General features: G+C 35.2%; 1 protein-coding gene across 3 annotated transcripts in view; it reads right to left on the reverse strand.

Moving 5' to 3' along the window:
- Positions 1–22309, reverse strand: part of FBXO8 (F-box protein 8) — a 48603-nt gene that overhangs the window by 7921 nt on the left and 18373 nt on the right. For 2 of the 3 annotated variants that reach the window (XM_090288941.1, XM_090288940.1), the window contains one exon: positions 18595–18721. In XM_090288941.1, coding sequence (XP_090145067.1) covers positions 18595–18721 — 127 coding nt within the window. Of the gene's footprint in view, positions 1–15245; positions 15405–18594; positions 18722–22309 lie in introns of all 3 variants that reach the window. The other variant, XM_090288939.1, reaches the window with a different exon arrangement.

Consider the following 22309-nt stretch of genomic DNA (forward strand, 5'->3'; position numbering starts at 1 on the left):
AGCAAAACATAAAACAATTTACGGTCTTCATAGGATTTAGCTTTGAATTTCCTTTTCTCTGCATGCAGTTTTCCAGAGAACCATCACCTGTAGTTTGTACCTATTTCAGATTTAAACCAACAACAACAAAACATCAACAAAAAAATCAAACGCTAAAACCTATGTTCTGTCATGTATGTGGAGGTCACATTCAAATAATTGCCTTAAGTGGATTTGAATGTGCAATTATTGAAATAAAAGGCAGGTGTGTTTATTTCAACTCACAGTTATCCAGATACATGCATTACCATGAATGCTTATGTCTGGATAATAGCATATTGTGCGCAGTTAATCGGTAGAGAAAATCACATATTATATACACCCAACATACTGTTTTCACACATAAATTCCTTCAGCATTTCTTCCCTTTACAAACACTTACACAGTACCCAGATATATTAGCTACATTAAGAATTCAAAAGTTGTAAGATTTTTATAAAAGGCTCTTAAAACTCTCATAAAATTTTTATATTGAAAAATGTTAAAAAATAATTTGGTACCACAAGGTAATGCTTTTGAAACCTTATAACTATTTGTAAATTGTAATTCAAAGATAAGCTTTTAAAATATAAAACTAATCATATGAGCCATCAGAAAACATCCTAATGAGAATTAGGATTCCAAAGCAATCCTAAAACACTGATTTTAAAAATGTATATAAAGAATAGAATGGGATATCATGAAACTCCCTTGTCAACTCAATTGCAAGCCATATTCAGACTGCATCCCTGATACAAGGCTAGAGAATGTTAACATGATCAAGATGGAAAGCCAAAGAATTTGTCTGGAATGAGGCTTTCAGCAACTGTCTGAGGGGGCAGGAACCAGAGAAATGGTAATGCTTGTTCCATCCTTCCTCCATTAGTTTGAATAATCGAGAGTTGACTGTATATTTAATTGGTCTACTCAGCAAAACTTGTCAGGCGTTTCATAAAATTACTGAATTTAAAAGAATAACAATCAGAAGTGCTTAATTTTAACCTAAGTGGTTCAAAGACAAAGAAGTGTAAATCAAATATTATTTAATAGGTTCTTTATTCATACCTACTTATAAATCAATATTTAAGATATATAAAACAATTCTAATCTACTTTTTAAAAATTATATAAAGTATATGCTCTGGCCAGTATGGCTCAGTTGGTTGGAGCATTGTCCCATGAACTGGAAGGTTGTGAGTTCGATCTCCAGGCAGGGCACATATCTAGGTGGTGGGTTCTATTCCTCTGGTTGGGGCACGTATGAGAGGCAACCAATGTTTATATCTCACATCAATATTTCTCTCTTTCTCTCTCTCTCTCCCTCCCTCTCTCTAAAAAGCAACTAAAAAATGTGACCCCCCCGACCTTTATAAAAAGCAATTTAAAAATGTCCTCAGGGGAGGATAAGTGAAATTATATAAAATATTTTAAAACCACTAATGTGATTCATTAAATAGTATATAAATCTCTAATTGCATGATATATACCATTTTAATATCATTTGATGCTATTCAGTTATAAATTAACACTGATATTTGCCTCATATAAGTATCATAAAAGTATACTGTTGGTCATTCCCTTTTTTATGGATTACATGTCTTGAGACTTTTAATATCTTACCTAACTTGTTTAGGCTTGAACATGTGAAAAAACAATTAAAAATGCAAAGGATATCTTTTCTAAAAACATGAAAAAACAAACAAACCCTCGTATGCTACCAAGTCAGGGGATAATCAAAAGTGAAAGACAAAAAGCCCACGAGATAAAAGGCCTGATAGCTTGGTTGGTTGTGCGGTCCACAGCAATCTTTCCAGGGAAGGAATGAAGGTTGTTTTCCTGAAAGATGGCTAGAAGGGACCTTAAGGCACAATGGAAAACCATAAGGACTTGGAAAAGACAAGTGTGCACAGGCAAGGCTGAATGCCAGGTATGTGGCTCAGCTCCTGTGCCCGGAAGGGCAGACTGAAGGTCACCCTAAATGTTCCTTGCGTAAGTTCCAGCAAAGCAGAACTAAAGATCATAAGTGATCATTTGCTGCTCTTGTTGTGTTTATGCAAATGGACAGGATACATTAAAAATGAACTTAATAAGCCCTGGCTGCTGTGGCTCAGTGGATTGAGCATTGGCCTGTGAGCCAAGTGTGGCTGGTTCGATTCCCAGTCAGGGCACATTACTAGGTTGCACGTCAGGTCCCCAGTTGGGGGCGCGAGTGAGAGGCAACCACACAGTGAAAAAAAAAAAAAAATGGACTTAATGCAGTCCCTTTAATGACAAGGAGGGTAATCTTACGGAGAAAAATCGCGATTCAAGAAAAATCACAATGCTCAGTGGTAGACTATAAAGTAGTGCAGCTAACTGTCTTTAAAGTTTCTTTTCATTTAAAATTTGTTTTCATTTGAAAGTTAAACTATGTCTGTGGTATCATCAAAGATGCTTAATTTACAGGCAAGAAAAATGTCAAATTCCTTACAACTGGATGTCTTTCCAATAAGACAGTCCTACAGATTTAGAGACTTTTTTGTGGGTTATGTTACATAAATTAACATGTGTTATCTGTTTTCATAGAGCATAAGCCTATGATCTCATTACCTGAGTGATTGTCTGTACATATAGGCCTCACTTAATCCTGTCTGCATCACTGCCTCCTGAGACTCAGCGGTTTGGCTGAACTAAGTGGCTGGGTTGGTGAAGAATGGGGTGGTCTGTGGGCCTCACTTTACCTCTACCCTGGCACACCTTCCTCCAAAGAAGCCATTTTTTCCCTAATGTGGGACATTGAAAAATTAATACCTGCCTATTGTCATCTAGTGGTTATGGATTGAATGATGTCTTTTAACCCTGTTGCCAAACCTGTTGCCCCCAGAATACAACAAGGATGCCAACCTGTTAAACCAAGCATGCCATTGTCCGGGGACAGCCAACCGACCTGGAGCCTGCACGATCCTTCCCCATGTGGGAAGGCCACCATCCCCTCCACACCCCCACTCTTATTAGGGATTTCTGGACCCAGGGGTAGGTAGGACGATGACCATGCCCAGCTTGAAGCAGCTAGAGGAGCTCGAGACCTTCGTCCATTGTCCTCTATAAGATTATAAAAGGTCTTAAGTCTGAGAGGGAGGGATTGTTATTTTTTATTGTTAAAATAATTATTAATTAATTAATTATTTAAAAAGAAGAAGAAGAATATATGAAAGGGTGAAGCGGGAGAGCTTATTATGTACGACCCATGGGCATGGACTTTGGGGGGGGGGATTGCTGGGGGAGAGGGGGTGCTGGGCGGAGGGGAGCAAAGGGGAAAAAATTGGAACTATTGTAACAATATAATCAATAAAATATACTTAAAAAAGTGAAAGACAAAGATAACTGATATATCTGGCTTAGATGCAAAGAGAAATGACTCATAGTAAAAAAACCCCACAGGTTATAGACAGCATTAATTTGAAGGAAATAGTGATACGTTTGGTCTTAGAAATGCTGATAGGTACAACTGGAAAGGTACAGTAGGCAGTTGGCAATGTACTATAAAGAAAAAAGTGAGAATTGAGGGTACAGATTAAGGATCCTGAATAAGAAGAATCAGTAAGGAATAAGCCCCAAGGCTAAGAGTCTTTGAAATTAAAAGTAGACAATGCAATTACATAGTGGAGTTAAAGAAGCATAATTTTCGGAAGTGGGAGCAAATTATGGCTCTGCCCCTTAATGATTATGTTGACATAAACAATTGACTCAACCTTCTTGCAGCTTGGGTCCTAATAAGTAAAAAACAAAAGGCTATTGTGAGGATATTAAAGTGCCCAGCATAGAACACAGCTAGATCCCTTTATATTTTAGATAGCTCTGGGGACAAAAAAAGGAAAGGAGGGCACTAGATATGGTGACTGACAAAAAAGAAAGTGACTTTAAAGAGGTCTCTTTCCAAAGAGTAATGGGGACTCTCAAGTTCAAGTAGAAAGCTAAGGAAGGAACACAACGTAAGGAAACAGTAGAGACCGCTCACTTGAAAGATATATTAGTATCAAGGAGGAAAAACATGGCAAAGTTAAAGGACAAAAGATAAAATGAATTTTTTCCAAGATAATTTTGACCTGTACTTGTTAGAAAACATAAGAAAGAGCATCAATGGAGAAAGAAAAAGATTGAAGTGCAGGAGAAAGAGGAGATAATGAGAGCAGCAAGGTAGAGAGAGGAAGGGAGCAGGGGAAAGGTTTGAAAATACAGGGGACTTCACTGTGCTTCCTAAACCTAGTGGACAGGATAGCACTACCGGTCCAGAGACAAGGTATTAAGAAAGGAATAGGCTCTGGCTGGTGTAGCTCAGTGGATTGAGCACTGGCCTATGAACCAAAGGGTTGCCGGTTTGGCACATGACTGGATTGCCAGCCAGGAACCCATTTGGGGGTGCTCAAGAGGCAACTACACATTGATGTTTCTCTCCCTCTCTTTCTCCCTCCCTTCCCCTCTCTCTAAAAATAAAAGAAATATAAAAAAAAAAGGTACTACCTCCCACCTGTTAGAATGGCTGTTATCCACAAGAGAAGTAATCACAAGTATTGGAGAAGTTGTGAAGTAGCTAACAAATGTAAAAGCAAGAGAATTCACTCCAGTGAATCTGAAAATAACTTTGAAATAAATATTTTAAAAAGAAAGAAAAAAAAAAGAAAGTGATAGAAGTAGAAAGCAGAGTGCATGTTGATTTTCTTCTTAGGGAAGACAAATCATCTGGAGAGAATTAGAAAAGAGACATGATTAGGACCTTGAAGCAAAATGGTAAAGATTTCTATCAGTAATAGTGCAGGGTGTAACAAGAAATCCTTGAGGAATAAATAAAAGGAGAGCCAAGCAGCAATGAGAACCCAGGTAAATTTAACTCATCCCATCTGTTAAACTTTTCTGTAATAGAACAGATGTTTCCAGTAATTCAAGAAAAAAAAAAAAAAAACCACTAAAATTTGTTATGCAAATGATAGCACCAAGACTTATACAATCATATAAGAGTGGTGAGCTGTTCTGACATAATCTGTTTAGGTGGCAAAAACAAATAATTCAAGAAAACACAAACAGATCACTAAGACCAATAAGAAGTATAATAATTTAGAATGAAGAACAGATGTCCTGGAGCTTAGTCACCTGTATAATGCAGCTCTCCATTTAGTCATTACTGTAAGAATGACTCTTTCCACATAATAATTCATGTTTTAAGATATAGCTACTTTGCTTTCTTCTACTACATAAATACCTTTATTTTCTCTCATTAATAGAGTCTATTTTTAAAAAATTAAATCACCATTATCCACTGTGTGCTTCAAGAGCAAAATCTACCAAATATATATCTTTAGAACCAGAAAATATATACTTGGGAACAGAGTGAATTCTAGAAAACCAGACATGCAAAGCCAAATAAAAAATACCGACTTTTGCTGTGAACTTAAAACTACTCTTAAAAAAAAAGTCTTAATTAAAAATAAAAGTGTTAACTGTTGGTACTCAAAGTACTGGCTATTGGCATGAGTACTTGTCAGAAACATTGTGTAATAATTGGTCAATAAAGGAAATCATTAATGAAACAAAACTGTGGCATACTAGGGAGTACCCTTATTTTGTTTCCCTACAGAACAGCTTAGGAAACATATTTAGTGAAAATCTTGATTTAGCTAGTTTTGTTCAAATCTGCTGTTGTATACAATATAAAAATCTCGTACCGTGGCTACTACTTTTCAGGCAATAAACCTGTCCTTAGAGCATTATATAATAGAAAACAAACTGAATAGGGTATTTAATTTTCTTTATTTAAAAAAATTGAAGACTTTTAAAATAACAATCCTAAAATTTTAACAATAATTACTTATAAAACAACATAGTTCAATCTAAATTTCTAATTTTTCTTTCAACATGACACTAAATATTAATATTCAATATATTGAAAGTTAACATTTTCACACCAGAAGTAATGATGTAAAAATTAGATGATACAACATATGTTACGAAAACTTTTATTTTCTTAATTATTTCTAAAATATTATTAGCACATCTCTATAGGTCAAATAGGAATATTCCCATTGACTTGTTTGAAAAGAGCATCAATGGTTAAGATAACTGCTGATAGTATTTATTCTTGCGATACAGCCTTCAGAATTGCTAAGGAAAATGTTAAATCTATTAATTTTTATGTAGTCCAGTAGTTCTCATTCTCCTTATTTAATCATATAACATGTGCTCTATATTAAGTGAAATAAAAAAAAAAAAACCACATGGAACTTGAATAGGTCAAATTCACCAAAGGATATGTCGTTGGCAGCCGTCCGTCTCAAGAGACGATGGTGTAGCTTCTTAAGAGTCTATCTGCACCGCCGAGAATAGCTGTGCAGTCCGACTCGGGAGTGACACGGTATCTGTCTCCTCCCGTGTTGAATCGACATCTTGTGATGACGCTGGAGTGTCCTCTCCAGTGAAGCTGAAGCTACAGAGCCTGGGCAGGGTGATATGGAGGGTCTGCTGTTGCCCATGCAGCAGACCCCCCCTCTCTTCGCAGCTGAAGGGTCCAAGGGAAAGACGGAGTCAATACAGCTTGGCTTCAGGTGCGCCGCAGGAGTTGCCGGTGTTGACTACAACGTCAAACCGCCTTAGGGACTCCGGCTCCGGATTTTCTGTCGGGGTTTACTCCCTTAGCCCTTCCTCTGAAGAGGTATGCCGCAAGGCAGCGGAGGTTTTTTGGAGTCAGAGTTTTCCTTCTCTGATGTGCCCTGACTGGAAGATCGAACCAGCGACACTTAGCTCGCAGGCCGACGCTCAATCCACTGAGCCAAACCAGCCAGGGCTCAAAGGATATGTACTCTGTAAATAAAAATCAACACCTTGCTTTTTAGCAGAAGTAAAAAAAAAAATGCAGATTACAAAATGGGCAAGTTTAAGACTAGGTATCTATTTTTTATCCTGTCATTTCATTTCATTCTACCCAATAATATTTGCATTGTTTTCTCCCTTCTGCAAATTTCCATGCCACTCTCCTATGTGTAACATTGACCTTAGCAAATATTTCAGAAATGTCACACAATGCTTTTATTCATGGTAATTTAAACTACTCATACATATAATAATTATTATACTCAATTCAGTCACTAGATTCAAAGATGACAGCAAAAGCTATGCCCAGATTTTTTTAAAGTTGTCCTATGTGAAAAGATTGTTTTATAAGAGTAATGTTTTCCTCTTACTGAGGTATCCCTAATTAAGCTATTCACTGCAAGGCTCTGTGTGACATATAACTCAGAGGAAGGGAAGCAATGAAAATTGGAAAATAAATGTATAGATAATTTTAATGTTAGTTTGAAATCTGAGTGGCAGGTTTAAGTTTCATCTCTTCCCTAGGAAGAACAGAGAGCACACACCGCCCATACTCATGTGAGAGAAGAGACCGTTGTGAAGAGGAGAGAAACTGCCAATTCCTTCTGATACAGTTACTGAAATTGCTCAGAACATCACATTTTATCTGGAGTATAATGAAGAGTCATACTGTTCACTTTTGAGTATGGAATACAGAATGAAATCAGTTTATTTATGTACATTTTTAAACTGACAAGGACTTCAGCTTCCAAAAACAACCTATGAATGATTTTTTAGTACACTAACGTTCACAATGCTCAGGAATTGCTGAGAATGGTCACCTATACACCCTAAATTATATATAATCAGAAAAAGTCAATAGGAAGTTGCACATAAAAGAGGGATAGTTCAAAGAAAATTAAAAGAGACTTCCGGCCAAGATGGAGGCTTAGACGGACACGCTAGGTCTCCCTCTACAACTAGAGAGGAATACAACTACTTCAAAACAAAGGATAACTAGAAATTCCAGAAAATAAAACTACACGGAAGCCCAACATATGAAGTTATAAACCAGCGGTGCCATTTGGGCAGGTAAGAGTTAAAGAGGGCAGCGCTGTTTGCGGTCGCACCTGAGACCGCGGCGGGGCGGCAAGAAATCCCAGCTGCGGTCGGGCCCCTGGCAGTGCGCGACCCCAACGCTGGGGAGAGCGGCCGCCGCAACGCCTTGAACAGTGAGGCCCAGGGGGGCGGGAGGACGGATCCCGGTCTCCTAGCGGAATAACTGTGTGAATCCATCTTGGACCCCCGCCCCCAAAGAAAGCACCACAGGGCTGCGAAATAGGTCGCAGACAGGCGCCGGTCGCTCACTTGTGACGCGTACACAGGCACTGCCCCCTACAGCTGGCCCAAGAAAACAAAACGCATCTGTCAAAATGAGGCAGACAACTATAGAAATCCCGGTGGCACAGCTCACCAGGCAACAGATAGAGAACCTGACAGATGAACAGATAAGAAACCTGTCAGAGGCTCAGTTCTGGGCCATTGTTATCAGGTGGCTTACAGAATTCACAAAAGAGCAGGAAAAAGATAAGAAAGAAGCGAAAAACATTCATAACGAAAGGAACAAAACCGCATACGAGACAGATGGTGAGGAAAAAAAATCCAGAGTTCATTTCAACAAACTGGAATATGGAGAAGGAACAAGCAGTCAACCAATGCAGAGAGAGGAAATGGGAAGCAACAATGAGAGGATCAGAAACCTCTGGGACAGCTTTAAAAGGCCCAACATAAGAATCATTGGTTTGCCAGAGAGTGAGGAAGATGAACTAGAACTTGAAAAATTGAGTGAAAATATAATAAAGGAGAACTTCCCAGACTTGGGGAAGGGAATAGACTTGCAGGTCCAGGAAGCAAGGAGATTTCCCAAGAGGCTGGACCCAGGGAGAACCACTCCAAGACACATCATAATCAAAATGTCAAAAATTAAAGATAAAGAGAGAATCTTAAAAGCAGCAAGAGAGAAGAAAAGAATTATGTACAAAGGGGTCCCAATTAGACTATCAGCTGACTTCTCAAGAGAGACCCTACAGGCAAGAAGGGACTGGCAAGAAATATTCAAAGTAATGAAAATCCAAAACCTACAACCACGAATACTCTATCCAGCGAAATTGTCATTCAGAATAGAAGGACAGAGAAAGTGTTTCCAGGACAAAATAAAACTGAAAGAGTTCATTAGATCCAAACCACTGTTATATGAGATGTTAAAGGGACTGGTTTAAAAAACAGAAGCTAGGGAGATGAAACAAAGGCAAACTAAACAGGCAACGAGAGTGGAAAAGGAACTGTGGGTACGGGAAGCATATTGGGGGGAGGTCAACAGGGAGGGGGAGTGGGGAGAGGGAGGGAGATGATATAGGAATTGGGGATCAGGGTAGGAGGGAATGGAATAGACGGAGAGAGGTTGGGAGGAACTGTATGCACAACTAATGGACATAATCTAAAAGGGGGGGACAACTGGAGGGAGGGGGGCCACCGGGTGGAGGGGAGCAGAGGGAAGGGAAATTGGCACAAATGTAATATTTTAATCAATAAAACACATTAAATCTGAAAAAAAAAAAAAAGAAAATTAAAAGAAAAATGGGAAATCCCTCTGATGGAGTCCAGGGAAAATGGAAGAGAGGTGGACAGATCTTTCCAGTTCTTTTTCATATGAGAGAAAGCAATGACACTAGACAAAATAAGATAAACCTCAGTATCTAAGGCTTTACATAACAATATATAGTCCTTATTAATTAGTTCTAATAACCTCAAACAGAAAGAGCCACATCTGTGAGTTCTACTAGTCCCCAAAAGAGTCACACCATGACTAAGAGCAATAAGATGATGAACATGAAGATACTTCCTAAATGATATGTCACTATACAGCAATCATTATTCTAATTATTATTGACAGAGTTGCTGGTAGCGAAGCTAAGCTTCTTAAAAAAGTCTCTTCTACCTCTAATATGTCTGAAAATTCAAAAAAGAAAGCATTTTAATCAATAATAATTAATAACAATTCAAACTAATGGGAAAGCGGCACATTTGAATACCAATATTAGCTAATTTAAAAACTCATACACAAATATTGCACTTAAAATACGTGTGTGTATTGACTTAAATGACTAATTCTTCTTAAAGTTTTAAGATGTTCATTCATAAATATATTTTAACAGCTCTTAAACAATTTAAAAATAGCATTAAAACCCTGAAATCTTAATAGTAGAAAAGCAGAGAAGCAAGTTGAGACTTAAAGAGTAGTTTTACTGCTAGTACATGTGTTTACTTACTCATGTAATTAAAGTATCTGTTTATCCTACCATCATTTCAGTCAAGACACATGTTTAATTTGAACGTAATTTTGGGCCCTGAATTACTGTTTAAAATGTCCTCAGAGACTAAACTATGTAGTATGATTGAAACAAAATATCACTGTATGTGCAAAAGATTGCTCATCATATGTCGAGATGAAATGAAAGGCAAACAGTATCACCATCTAAAGCTAGGAGATGTTGGTGTGACCAATACATACTTCATGAAGAATCATCATCAGGTGCCAAATATTTATCTACTAGAATCCAGAAGTTCCAAAAGAGAAAAACCCTCAAAGCCTAGAGCAGTGCTAGCCTCTTGGTAATGTAAGTTGCAGTTGTAACTCTAGTATAAATTTAAAGCTACAATTTGGGTGAGTACTTAAGAGTACTAAACTCTAAGAAGCACTCAACATACATTATTTCATTTAATCTTCACAACACCACAATGATATAGGAATTATTACTTCCCCATTTTACAGATGGTAAAACTGAAGCACAGGGAGTTTAATTTGCCAAAGGTGAAAATCATAGAACAAGTAAGTGAAGAGATACTTAATAAATATTTGTTGAATGAACATATGAGTACAAAGATTCCAACTGACTTTCAAGAGAAGCTGTAAACTTTTATGAATTGTATAATTCAGCTAAGGGGAAAAATAGAAAAATAATTACAACAACAACAAAAACCGATAATTGGACCAAAACTCCAGTACACTATGAAATGCTTTAAATTATAAACTCTCAAAGTTCAGAGTCATTTGTCCAAATAATAAAAACCAACATGTCATCGTGATGATACAGTTAACTGCTAATGGGCAAAATTGGTTCACAAAAATCTTAAGACTTTGATTATAAATAAGGAATCTCTAAACTTTATAACATGGTAGAAAAGAATTATATAATCTTATGTGTAGATGTACAATACAATTAGTTGGTTAAAAACTGCATTTAATGTAGCATTTCCTTCATACTCCCATTTTCAAAAGTTACAATTAAATTGATGGATGTTGTATAATTGGTGACAACCAAGACTTGAGAAATACTTTGTTAGATTTCTGATAAAACACATATTTTGGAGTGACATCTACTGTAACACTGATAGCAGCAATTGATAAATTCAGGAAAGACATAGTAGAGACAACTACCCTGGACACAAGCTGAGAAGTTAAATCTAGAAAGTGATGTCAAGTTTCATTGAAACTGTGGTCACATGAGATAAAGAACATTTCAGAGGTGTCAAGGTGGTCAGATAGGGTATGAAAGGGAAAAAAAAGGCAAACAAATTTTTCTTTGAAATGTCCTTAAAATGGTAATACAATACTGCAAAGTATCCAGGTACATTAATCTAAATTGGTAACAAAATTCAAACAAAAGAAGAAATTCTGCTCCTTTTAGAATTTCACACTTAAAAAATTGTAGTCTGGGTGTTGTGATGCTAAAATATTCTAATTAAAATTTTCTAATTTTATTCTTTCCTCTTGTCCAAACTTCTACATCAGCGATTTTCAACCTTTTTTGTATCATGGCACACATGTAAGCTAATTACTAAAACTCTGGGGCACACCAAAAAATATATTTTTTGCCAATATGACCAAAATGAATAATTTGATTCATTCACACCAGATTACTATTGTTGTGTTGGCTGTTGTCATTTTTTATTTGACAGTCTAAGGGAAAGAGGTTGGTGCCCAAGACTAAATAGTCACATATTGCATGTTTTAAACATTCTTGTGGCACATGGTTGAAAATTGCTGTCCTATATCAATACATTGTCCACTAGTTTCAGTTTACTTTTAGCCCAGACAGTTCACCCTAAATGAGATAATGAATTAGTATTTCCCATAGCATACTGAGGAAAACCAAAGCAAAATCTATCAGGTGGCTTGACTGGAGAATAAACTATGGAATACTCTAGGCCTGAATCCCTTTTTCAATTAAACTAAGGCTAGAAAACAGCCTGGGAAATTGATTCTCTTTGAAGCTTCTAAAAGGATGAGTCCAGCAACATCCTTCAGTGGACTCAATCTAAATCACATGCTAGAATGATTCTTGGAGACAAGAGAAGGGGAGGGTGGCCATGGTATAATATGGTCAGGGCGGAGTGTAAAATAAAGTTAAATTAAAAAAAATAAAATAAATCTTTATCTTGGTACACACCGATAAAGTTGCCTTCTTAACCATAAAAATCAACATAGGAGAAATCAGACTGAAAAGAGGCAGATACCCATACGCAGATCATGTTGTGCTTGAAAAGGTGAACGTCCTCCAGTTTAGTATGACTTGAATAGTTGCAACCAGATTGAAGGTACTATTAAACTACCTTGACAGAGGATAATATTTAGTGTCTGAGAGGCACAGTTTTGCACTTTGACTCTAATGCTGATACAGGGAAAAGGACTGTGTCAATGAATTTAAGGATTTTAGCTCTTCAGGGTAAATAATTCTTACAGAAGAGAAAATATATTTGGTGAGGCGCTCCAACTCCTTTCATTGTCAACTAGCTGCTTTTGCTCTGATTAAATTCTCATCAGCAAATCTGGGGATAAAATTAATTTGCTAATGAGAAATAGCAATGTTTATTTTTTTAAAGATGTGTTTGAATGACATACCAAACTACTGTAAGTTTGGGTAACAGCAATAATAGTGATAAAAATGAGGATTATGCAGCATTAGGATGTTTTTGATGGAAAACAATAAACTTCAATTCAAAAAAAGTAATGGAATTTACTACCCTGCATAACAGGAAGTTCAAAACTAATATAACTCCAGGGTTGTTTAGTTCATGGCATCATGGGACCCAATACACCAATGTCCAGAAGTGTGCATGTATGTGTGTGTACACACACATGCACACACACACACACACACACACACACAGTACTACTTCTCTTTGTCTCTTTTGAAACCTAAAATTTTTTTCTCCACACCATCTTCTCCAATCTCACAGGTCAGAACTTTGTTAAATGGATGTCATGGAAGCTAAGGGGAATAGAATTAACATGATTAGTTTGGAATAACCTATATTCCACTTGAGGCTGGGACTGAAACCAGACTCTCAGCTGGTTTATAGTGAAGGGTCTAAGTGATGGGATTTAGCCGCTGCCTATATAGGGCTACAGTGATTGTCTTAGAAATTACTTTTACCATAGGATATAGTGGTGTTAGAGGGAACTCTGAAACATCTCCTGAATTCCACCTTTTGTTTTCCCCTACTGTGTGCCAGTAACTATTTCCTTCTGGTAATTAGGCTTAATTACCTCAACCACAGCATAATTACCTACCCTCATATTCTTTTGTTTGCTATTTGTCTGGTTTTGTTTGGGCCTCTCTGTTCAGTGGCAGAAGGACCTAATATGGCAAGAAGGTAGTCTCAGCAACCAATTTGAATTTTTGTGGTTCTGGTGGCAATACTACCCACTTTGGGTATCAAAGCCTCTATACCTGCAGAGCCCACAAATAAGGAAAGCAGAATTATGAATTTTCCAAGTGGCTTACTAGTAAAGAATAGTGTTTCAGATGCTTGGATGCCTGCCCAAAGGCCATTCACTCTATTCCTTGCTTCTAGCATGTCAGTCACAGTTACTAAATCTTATTAAGTTTAGTCAATCATGTAATCCCTTCTATTCTGTTCTCTGTTGGTCTAGGAGTGTTCATTTGATTCAGTTCTGTTCATAAGAAATGAGCACAGTATATTGTAGGCTCCTGAAAAAGACTTTTTTCCTCCCTAACAAGCATAAGGAATTTGAGGAGGGAGTTTGTCTGCCCTCTTTGTCCTGAGGGGACTTTCACAGGAGAATGAGATACTTCGAGCAGTGGTAGCCACCTTGTTATCAAGAAAGGGCAAAAGTCAACACACTGAGTGAGTGTCCATGAGGAGATCCTTGTGAAATAACTCTGGGATACCTACGTCTGGATGTCATTTGAAGTAAATAAATGTATATGTTTAAGCCATTACCAGTTACGTTCTCTGCTCCTCCAAGTCCAAACACCCTTGCTGATATATACAGGGTTAAAGTATGTACTACAGGTAGCAGATCATAAAATGTACTGGCTGAGTGGACGAGGAAAGTGAAGGACACTGAGGATGAATTATTCCTAGATATATATTAGTTTATAACATAAGCTAAAAATTAAAAAATTTTAGTTTAGCATTCTTTCTTTATGCTATCAGGCATACCTTCATCTTACTGCCAAAGAATACATTTGGGAAATGCTTATCTGTAAATTCTGCTGATACCAATCAGGGGTTTCTATCTCTTGTGATAAAAATAAAAGTTATTTTTCATCACTGTGCTATGCTATTAAGTAACAGTAATGAACACTTTGCGCTATATGTTGGAGCAAAAAAAATCAGTAATATTTAATTTCTGAGCTACTATTCATAAGAATTGAGCCTAAATACCTGTGCTCCTTTCTATAACAGAACTACAAATTTCCTGTTTATATTTTTGCTGGTCCAACAACAAAAAGAACTTGTTATCTTGAAAATAATTTACTTATGTGTTTCTATCTAAAACACATGCACAGGTCAAATTTAAAATGTTTCTCATAACAGATTCTAACCAGATCAGTCTAACAAAATTCATAAAACCATATGCATGTGCTTATATAGTTAAAAATAAAGAACTTCTTTTACCTGACCACAATGAGGATATTATGTTGAAAAACTTTTAAAACACAAATTTACACAAACAAAAATAAACTTATAATAAAGTTAAGAAACCATGTGCATTATCAAGTTTTCATACTCTAAATTTAAAAATAACTAGGTCATGAAAATGTTCAATACTAAATGAAGCACAGGGAATATAGCTTACTAACTAATAAGTAAAATTATTTTATTACAATACTGCTAATGGAATAAAATCAACACACGTCACTTGTACATGCAGGGGAAACACAGCCTAATGTAAACAGATGGTTTTCAGCACATTCCTTTACTAGAATGTGATCACCTGCCACAAAGTACACAAGCTCATGCACAGGATCAAGACTTTACATACAGCTGAGATCACAATGGCATGCATATAACAACAGCGTGCTAGAAAAATCGTACCACGAACTGTGCAGATCTTCTCCCCCACCCCTGAGCCACTGCCAGCAGTTGCTGTGGAGTTTGGTTACCCATATCCGTGACATGAACGATGTCCTTTGGAGAATCTTGTTCCCTGTGGCTGTAAGTATTCTTATTTTGATAATATTTTAATGGTGCTTGCTATCAAAATGTTAAGTAGAGAACTAGAAATTATGGGAAAGTACTTTTTTTTTTTTTATACAATACGGAACAATTATATACATCTTATCTCAGGTACTTAAATTAAACACCACTTACATTTAAACATAACATCAAAACTAATTTACTTCTTAGGCTTAAATTAAACGCAAAATAACACATCTGATGGTAGTGCTCCAGTGAGGAGAGAAAGGGAAAAAAAAAAAAAAACCTCCAAAAAGTACTAATTTCTAGCATTCAGAAAACATGGCAAGAGTCATTCTAAGATTTGGCTAAAAGTATGACTCATACAAAGAAGTTCTATATAAAAATATCTATTAGGATATCTCTTTTAATTACATGATTTCAATTTTGAAGGCATGACTTGAATAAACAACTAAATTGACATTGATTATTTCTATTAATCAATAAAGTATGGGATATAGTCATTAAAATACTTCCCCTCATTTCTCTGTACCTAGAGTGTATTTCAAAATCCGTCTTGGCCTATTTATATCCTAAGTACATTCTGGTAAAGGTAAAATTCTATTTTGCTATTAGGCAACACCTGCTAAATTACTAATGTTCATTAAAGCACAGAATCAAAATTCTGGAATTGCATGTCACTTTGAATGGTTCAGCTCTATGCCTCTTGGCAGCACTACGTGCCCCTTCCTGAACAGGGAATTCAATACCTCTGGAATGCTGCAAGATATCTTTAAATCAGGCCAGGGAGTGAAGAAAAAGAAAATACAGCCAACTCTCAATAACAATGGGAGGTAGGATGAATGAGTAATTCTGAAGATCTCAAAATATTATTTTAAATAATAACTTCAATCCCTTCTCTTAGCAAATATGTGACTTGAAGATTTTTAAATGTTTGTCAGATAAGAAAAGGACTTTAGTTTTAACTCTTTTCTCTGCCCCCCCTCCAAATACTCTAGAGGAGGTATAAAAAGAACTGTATAGTCTGACATGCATAGCTGCAAAGATGGAAACATATTTTGACATCTAGCTTTTCTAATTTGGATATTTAAAAATATTCATCACATTCTAGTATATGAGGGCCTATCCATATTTTCACCTTTCCATAAAAACAATGGCTTTATAATTTGTTTAAAAAATTGATATTCCTTTAGCAAGGAATGATGACTTACCATGATCAGTATCAGCAGTTACATCCCACTTTTCTGACTTTTGTAAATCTACAACTTGGTACTTACCAAGTTACATTTTCCTTAGAATGTAACGTTTGCAAGTGAGATGAATTGAAGATGACAGTTTTACTCAACATCTGCTTAATTATGGCCGGAGCCAGTGTGCCTCGATAAACCAGGCATAATACGACTGGGGCTCGTAAGAGCTGCCTTTCTGATTCTTATAGGTCTACAGTAAAACACTATTATTCTGCTTCAGTTCCCCTCTAGTAACCATTCAATTAACTCAAGAGACTGATGAGAAATATATCTTATTATAAAGTTCATCATATGAACTGTTTTAGTTAGCAACAAGTAATGCCTAATAAACATGAATAATGAAGACTCTGAAACCATGCCAGTCTTCAAATACATTGTGTAGTTAATTAAATCTCTTGTACAGAGCAGGTATGTCACAGTGCAAGATCAAAAACACCACATGCTTACTGTTGCTATATATTTAGATAGAAGAGAACTTGAATTTGACCAAAAACAAAGTAAAAACAATTGTATTTTATGATAAAAGCATCAGAAAAACATTGTAATCAAAGTGACAAGTTACAAAATCTAAATTTATGAGTTTACTCATTTGTCTTCTCAAGAACAAATAATTTCTATAAATAAATATCATACTGGTTTCAAATGTATAATTTAAACATTAACTTATTATAAATCATCCTACTTTGATACAAATTATCAGTTTTCTTTCACTGAGAGTAAAAACTCTAATCAGTGGTGAAAGAAGAGAATAAATACCTTAATTTAAATATGTATATCAGACTTAAGACTTAATATTTTATATATATACATAAAAGACATATATATATACATATATATATTTTGTTATATTTGTGGGCTAAGACTTAACTGAAAATGTGTATGTATCTTTGGTAGTGATGTTGTATTTTCTTTTTCATTCATATACAAAAAATTAACAGAAAAAGAAATCATATATAACAAGCAAAAATCAAATTAACTTTAAAAATATGGTGTTATTTGTATTATATGCATATTTATAAAATCGATATTTCTGTTTAATATTTAAATTTTTTATATCAGAGAAACATTTCTCTAATTATAAGAAAAGTTGAGATATTTTTAAAATATTTTGACTACATGATTTAAATAGCCTCTAGTACCTCCGCAACAAATGAAACAGGAAGTTGGGTTTCAAAAATTAAGTAATTTAAAATAACTGCCAGTTAAGTTTTTTCACAGAAAATAATACACCCAGAAACAGTAGTTCTGAGTGTTATAAAATTTCTATTAGATTTCTAAGAATAAATCTAGTAGGTATTTAAACATCTATCTGAAAATTTGAACCTTTCCAGGATAGAGCAAAAAGAGAATGGGGGGGATGACGGGGGAGTAGGTAAAAGAGTTGTCTTTTGATCATTCTTATGTATTATGTTAAGAAAAAATTAATTATTAAACAGTTATTGTTGCTTCTCCCACTCTCCCTTTTTTCTGTTTGTATTTATTTATTGTCTTTAAAAAAATTAAATAATGAATATAAAATTATTCAATTTTATAACAGAATCTAAAAGCAGTTTCTATGTCAACATGGCATCAGACTGTTAAAGGCATTATTTAAAGACAAGACTTTGATGTGTCACAAACGAGAACAATGCCTTTTGTGATTATCTTTTATAAAAGTAGTAGTATATAAATGCAGATATAAACAAAGCACAAAGAAAATGCTGCAGGTAAGATCTGATGAACATATTTTATGTTCTCCACTTATAATGTAGTAATATCTCAGTCAGGTCCAGGGGAGGACTGCATGTGTCACAGAAGTTGCCATACAAAGTGAGCAGGTAGAGAAATTAGGTGACATGGTAAGGTAAAAACAGCAGTAACTCAAATACTGGGCTTTCCAGTGACTGAAAAGTCATGTGTAGTGACTTGTTAGCTTACTTGCAAGTTTATAATACTGGAAAGTTGCAGCAAGAAGTAATCAAGTTCAACTGTTACAGACATTCAAGTTCTTCACTTACCTCCTCTGGATTGGCATTAAAGGTGAGGCTGCCTTCATCCAGCTGCATATATAATTTTCGAAAAGAAAATCCTATAGGTGGGTTCTTATTGTATATGGAACAGTGACCCCAAGTGGATTTACACAACCTAGAAAAGATAAAATCAGACAAGAAGACATTACCATATTTAATTTTCCAAGTAAAATGTGTATAAACATGAGAAAATAGTAACATGAAATATCAAATTAGATTTTATAGCTCTAAAGTTTAAAATGTTTAATTTTACACCTTTAAAACTTGTTTACCAGAGTATGATAGACAAATGCCTTCAATTTAGCAATTCTGATGACATTTAATTGAGTTACAAAGATTAATAATATTCATAAGTACTATCTGAAGCTAAATGTCGTCGTCGTCGGCAGCCGTCCGTCTCGAGAGACGATGGTGTAGCTTCTTAAGAGTCTATCTGCACTGCCGAGAATGGCTGTGCAGTCCGACTCGGGAGTGACACGGTATCTGTCTCCTCCCGTGTTGAGTCGACATTTTGTGATGACGCTGGAGTGTCCTCTCCAGTGAAGCTGAAGCTACAGAGCCTGGGCAGGGTGATATGGAGGGTCTGCTGTTGCCCATGCAGCAGACCCCCCCTCTCTTCGCAGCTGAAGGGTCCAAGGGAAAGACGGAGTCAATACAGCTTGGCTTCAGGTGCGCCGCAGGAGTTGCCGGTGTTGACTACAACGTCAAACCGCCTTAGGGACTCCGGCTCCGGATTTTCTGTCGGGGTTTACTCCCTTAGCCTTTCCCCTGAAGAGGTATGCCGCAAGGCAGCGGAGGTTTTTTGGAATCAGAGTTTTCCTTCTCTGTGAAGCTAAATGTAAACTTAACAATAATAATGATAGCTAACATTTACCAAGTAGTTACTAAATGCCAGGCACTAATTGAAGCACTATGACAGTATTAACTTGCTTAATTTTTACAACAATCCTATGATGTTGATGCTACAGGTAAAGAAACACAGGCACAATAAAAAAGATGCCCAAGGTTGCAGCAAATTTGTATAAAGGCAGGATTTGAACCCAAGGAGTCTTATTCCAGAGCTTACCATCTTAACCAAGAAGCAAAACAGCATTAAGTAAAATATGTGCTCAATTGTGACATAAAAATGAATGGAGGTGGGGGTGGAGATTGCTGGGCAGGGGGACAAATTTGTTTTTCTTTTTATAAACTATATAGATTAACAACAGGCAAACTACACATTGAAATTGTTTGTAATGTTATAACTTTAATACATATACATCAAAAGCTATGACATCAAGTATAGTTGTTTTTAAGATAAAGCTGCAAAACACTGGCTCTTTACTATCACAGTGATACATGATTGTTTAAAAATTCAATAAAACCCAAATTGCTAACAGCTTATATTTCAAAACACACTATTTCTGCAGAATAGGATAGTGGTTTCTAACTCTGTACAGAGCCATTAGCTACTGGTTATTATTTGAAAGCTAAAGTTTTATCTTATTACAATGCCAGAAATTCTAACTGTATATTATTGATCATAAAATGTAAACACATTACTCAAGACACATGAAAAATACTCAAATTATATTTTCAAACACGTTTTAATGGCTCTGTCTCAAAATCATCTGATTTTTGTGTGTGTTGACAAACACCTAGTTGTTTATAATATACAGATATTGTATTATAGAATTGTACACCTGAAATCTATATAATTGTTAACCAATGTCACCCCAATGAATTCAATTTAAAGAATCAGCAACAACAACAATAACAAACACCTACTTGTAGAGATAAACATTAAAGCAGTTTCATTTTGTGATATTCATTATTAATTTTTTCGCTCAAACTTCCTTCTTTTCACACATACAATGTGTGAAAAAAAAGTTACTTCCTCAGCCTACAATAGAAAAACTGTGAAAAACAGTGGGTAAGATATCTAATTTAATATGAGAATATCTTCTTAATAGTTAATTTATATCCTTGCATTATTATAACAAAAAAAATTTATTTTAAAATAGTAGGTTTGGATGGAAGGAGACTTGGCTTGGGGTGGTAAACACGCAATACAATATACAGATGATGTGTTGTAGAATCGTATCCCTGAAACCTGTACAATTTTATCAACCATTGTCACCCTGATAAATTCAATTAAAAAAAAAGGACAGAAAAAATAAAACAGTAGGTTTAGTAACCTGTTTAGAAAATTAATATTTCAGTAACCATACTTTTTTACTTTTATTACTAAGCAACAGAACCTTAATAAGTATTAGACACGTCCGAAGTTTAAATAAAAACTAAGCCAGCCTTTAATTTAAAATAGAAGCGATTTATCACTAAGAAAAAAAGATCCAAGTGTCATAAAAATAGGCATAATTACATGGTACACCAAAAGTAAGCATTTCTTTCAGAAATGAACAATCCAGATTTAAATCCTAAATGAAAAATACATTCTGGTTGAATTCATTCAGATGAGCTTAGATATAAACTTCTTTTCTCAAACATAAGAACATAAGTTTGCTGAATATACTAAATTGTAGAAAAGAAATTATAAATAAAATGAACCAGTTTTAAAGTATTTTCATTTTGTCTTATACTCATTCATTAAAAAATTAATAACCATAATTTATCTTAAACATTACTAATTAATAGGGTTTCCTCTCACTTTTGTAGTACCTTCACTATGGCAAGACAATGAGAGAATGACAAGATGATACTAATGATTTATATCTATTTAGAGGTTGAAAAATGAACTATATAATTAATACTATAATTCTGTTGCATCCGGAGCCTGAGGAATGTCATTGCTGGTAATACATTTTGACTAAAGATTGTTTAGATAAATTATTAATTCAATTAGATTTTCATTTAGAAATTAAAGTCTCAAAAAGACATGTTCTTATTTTTTTAATTAAATTTATCAGTAACATTGATTAATAGGATCATACAGGTTTCAAGTGTACATTTCTTTTTTACATTATTTTTTCCATTACCATTAATCTCCCCTATACCCTCTCCCACCTCTGCCACCCCTCACCCATAATCTCAAGTGTACATTTCTATGATACATGATCTGTATGTTGCATTGTGTGCTTTTTTAAAGGTATGTTTTATATTATTTTTAAAATAATGAGACTTAAATAAACTTTGGTAAAGAATGCTGGAAAACCAATGATTCTCCTATGTTTGGTACATTTTCACAACTCAAGTACATATGTTACTTATGGATTAATTTAGGTTCCACAAAATAGATTCTATTACACCAAACATTTTTAGACTTATAGCTTAAATTTAAACTGGTATAATAGCTGTTAAAATTTCTATACTCTACATTCAGTTTAGCAAGTAGACCATCTTTTTGCTTTCTAATACCTGTCTACTTCATTGATTACATGATGGTTAGAAAAAAATTAAAGGTAGATGAAATGAAATATTCACCCAAGTTTATGCTAATAAGCACCTCGGATAAAAAATATATATAAATGAGTAAACAAACATACACATACTCCATCTGTAATCAATAAAAACAGTAAGATTTGAAGGATACTTACTGATTTTTTGGTATGCCTATTCTTTATAAGGGAAGCACAAACTACAGCAGTTTTAGATGATAAATTCTCATTTAACAACTTGTATTTTTTAGACCAAACTGACAATTTTTGATTTATAATAAACTGACGCATCTTGATTGGTATCCTTTCTTCTGTTATTTATTATTTTC

The sequence above is a fragment of the Furipterus horrens genome, unplaced genomic scaffold, assembly GCF_987537825.1.
Source record: "Furipterus horrens unplaced genomic scaffold, mFurHor1.1.pri manual_scaffold_10, whole genome shotgun sequence".
In the NCBI taxonomy this organism is placed as follows: domain Eukaryota; kingdom Metazoa; phylum Chordata; class Mammalia; order Chiroptera; family Furipteridae; genus Furipterus; species Furipterus horrens.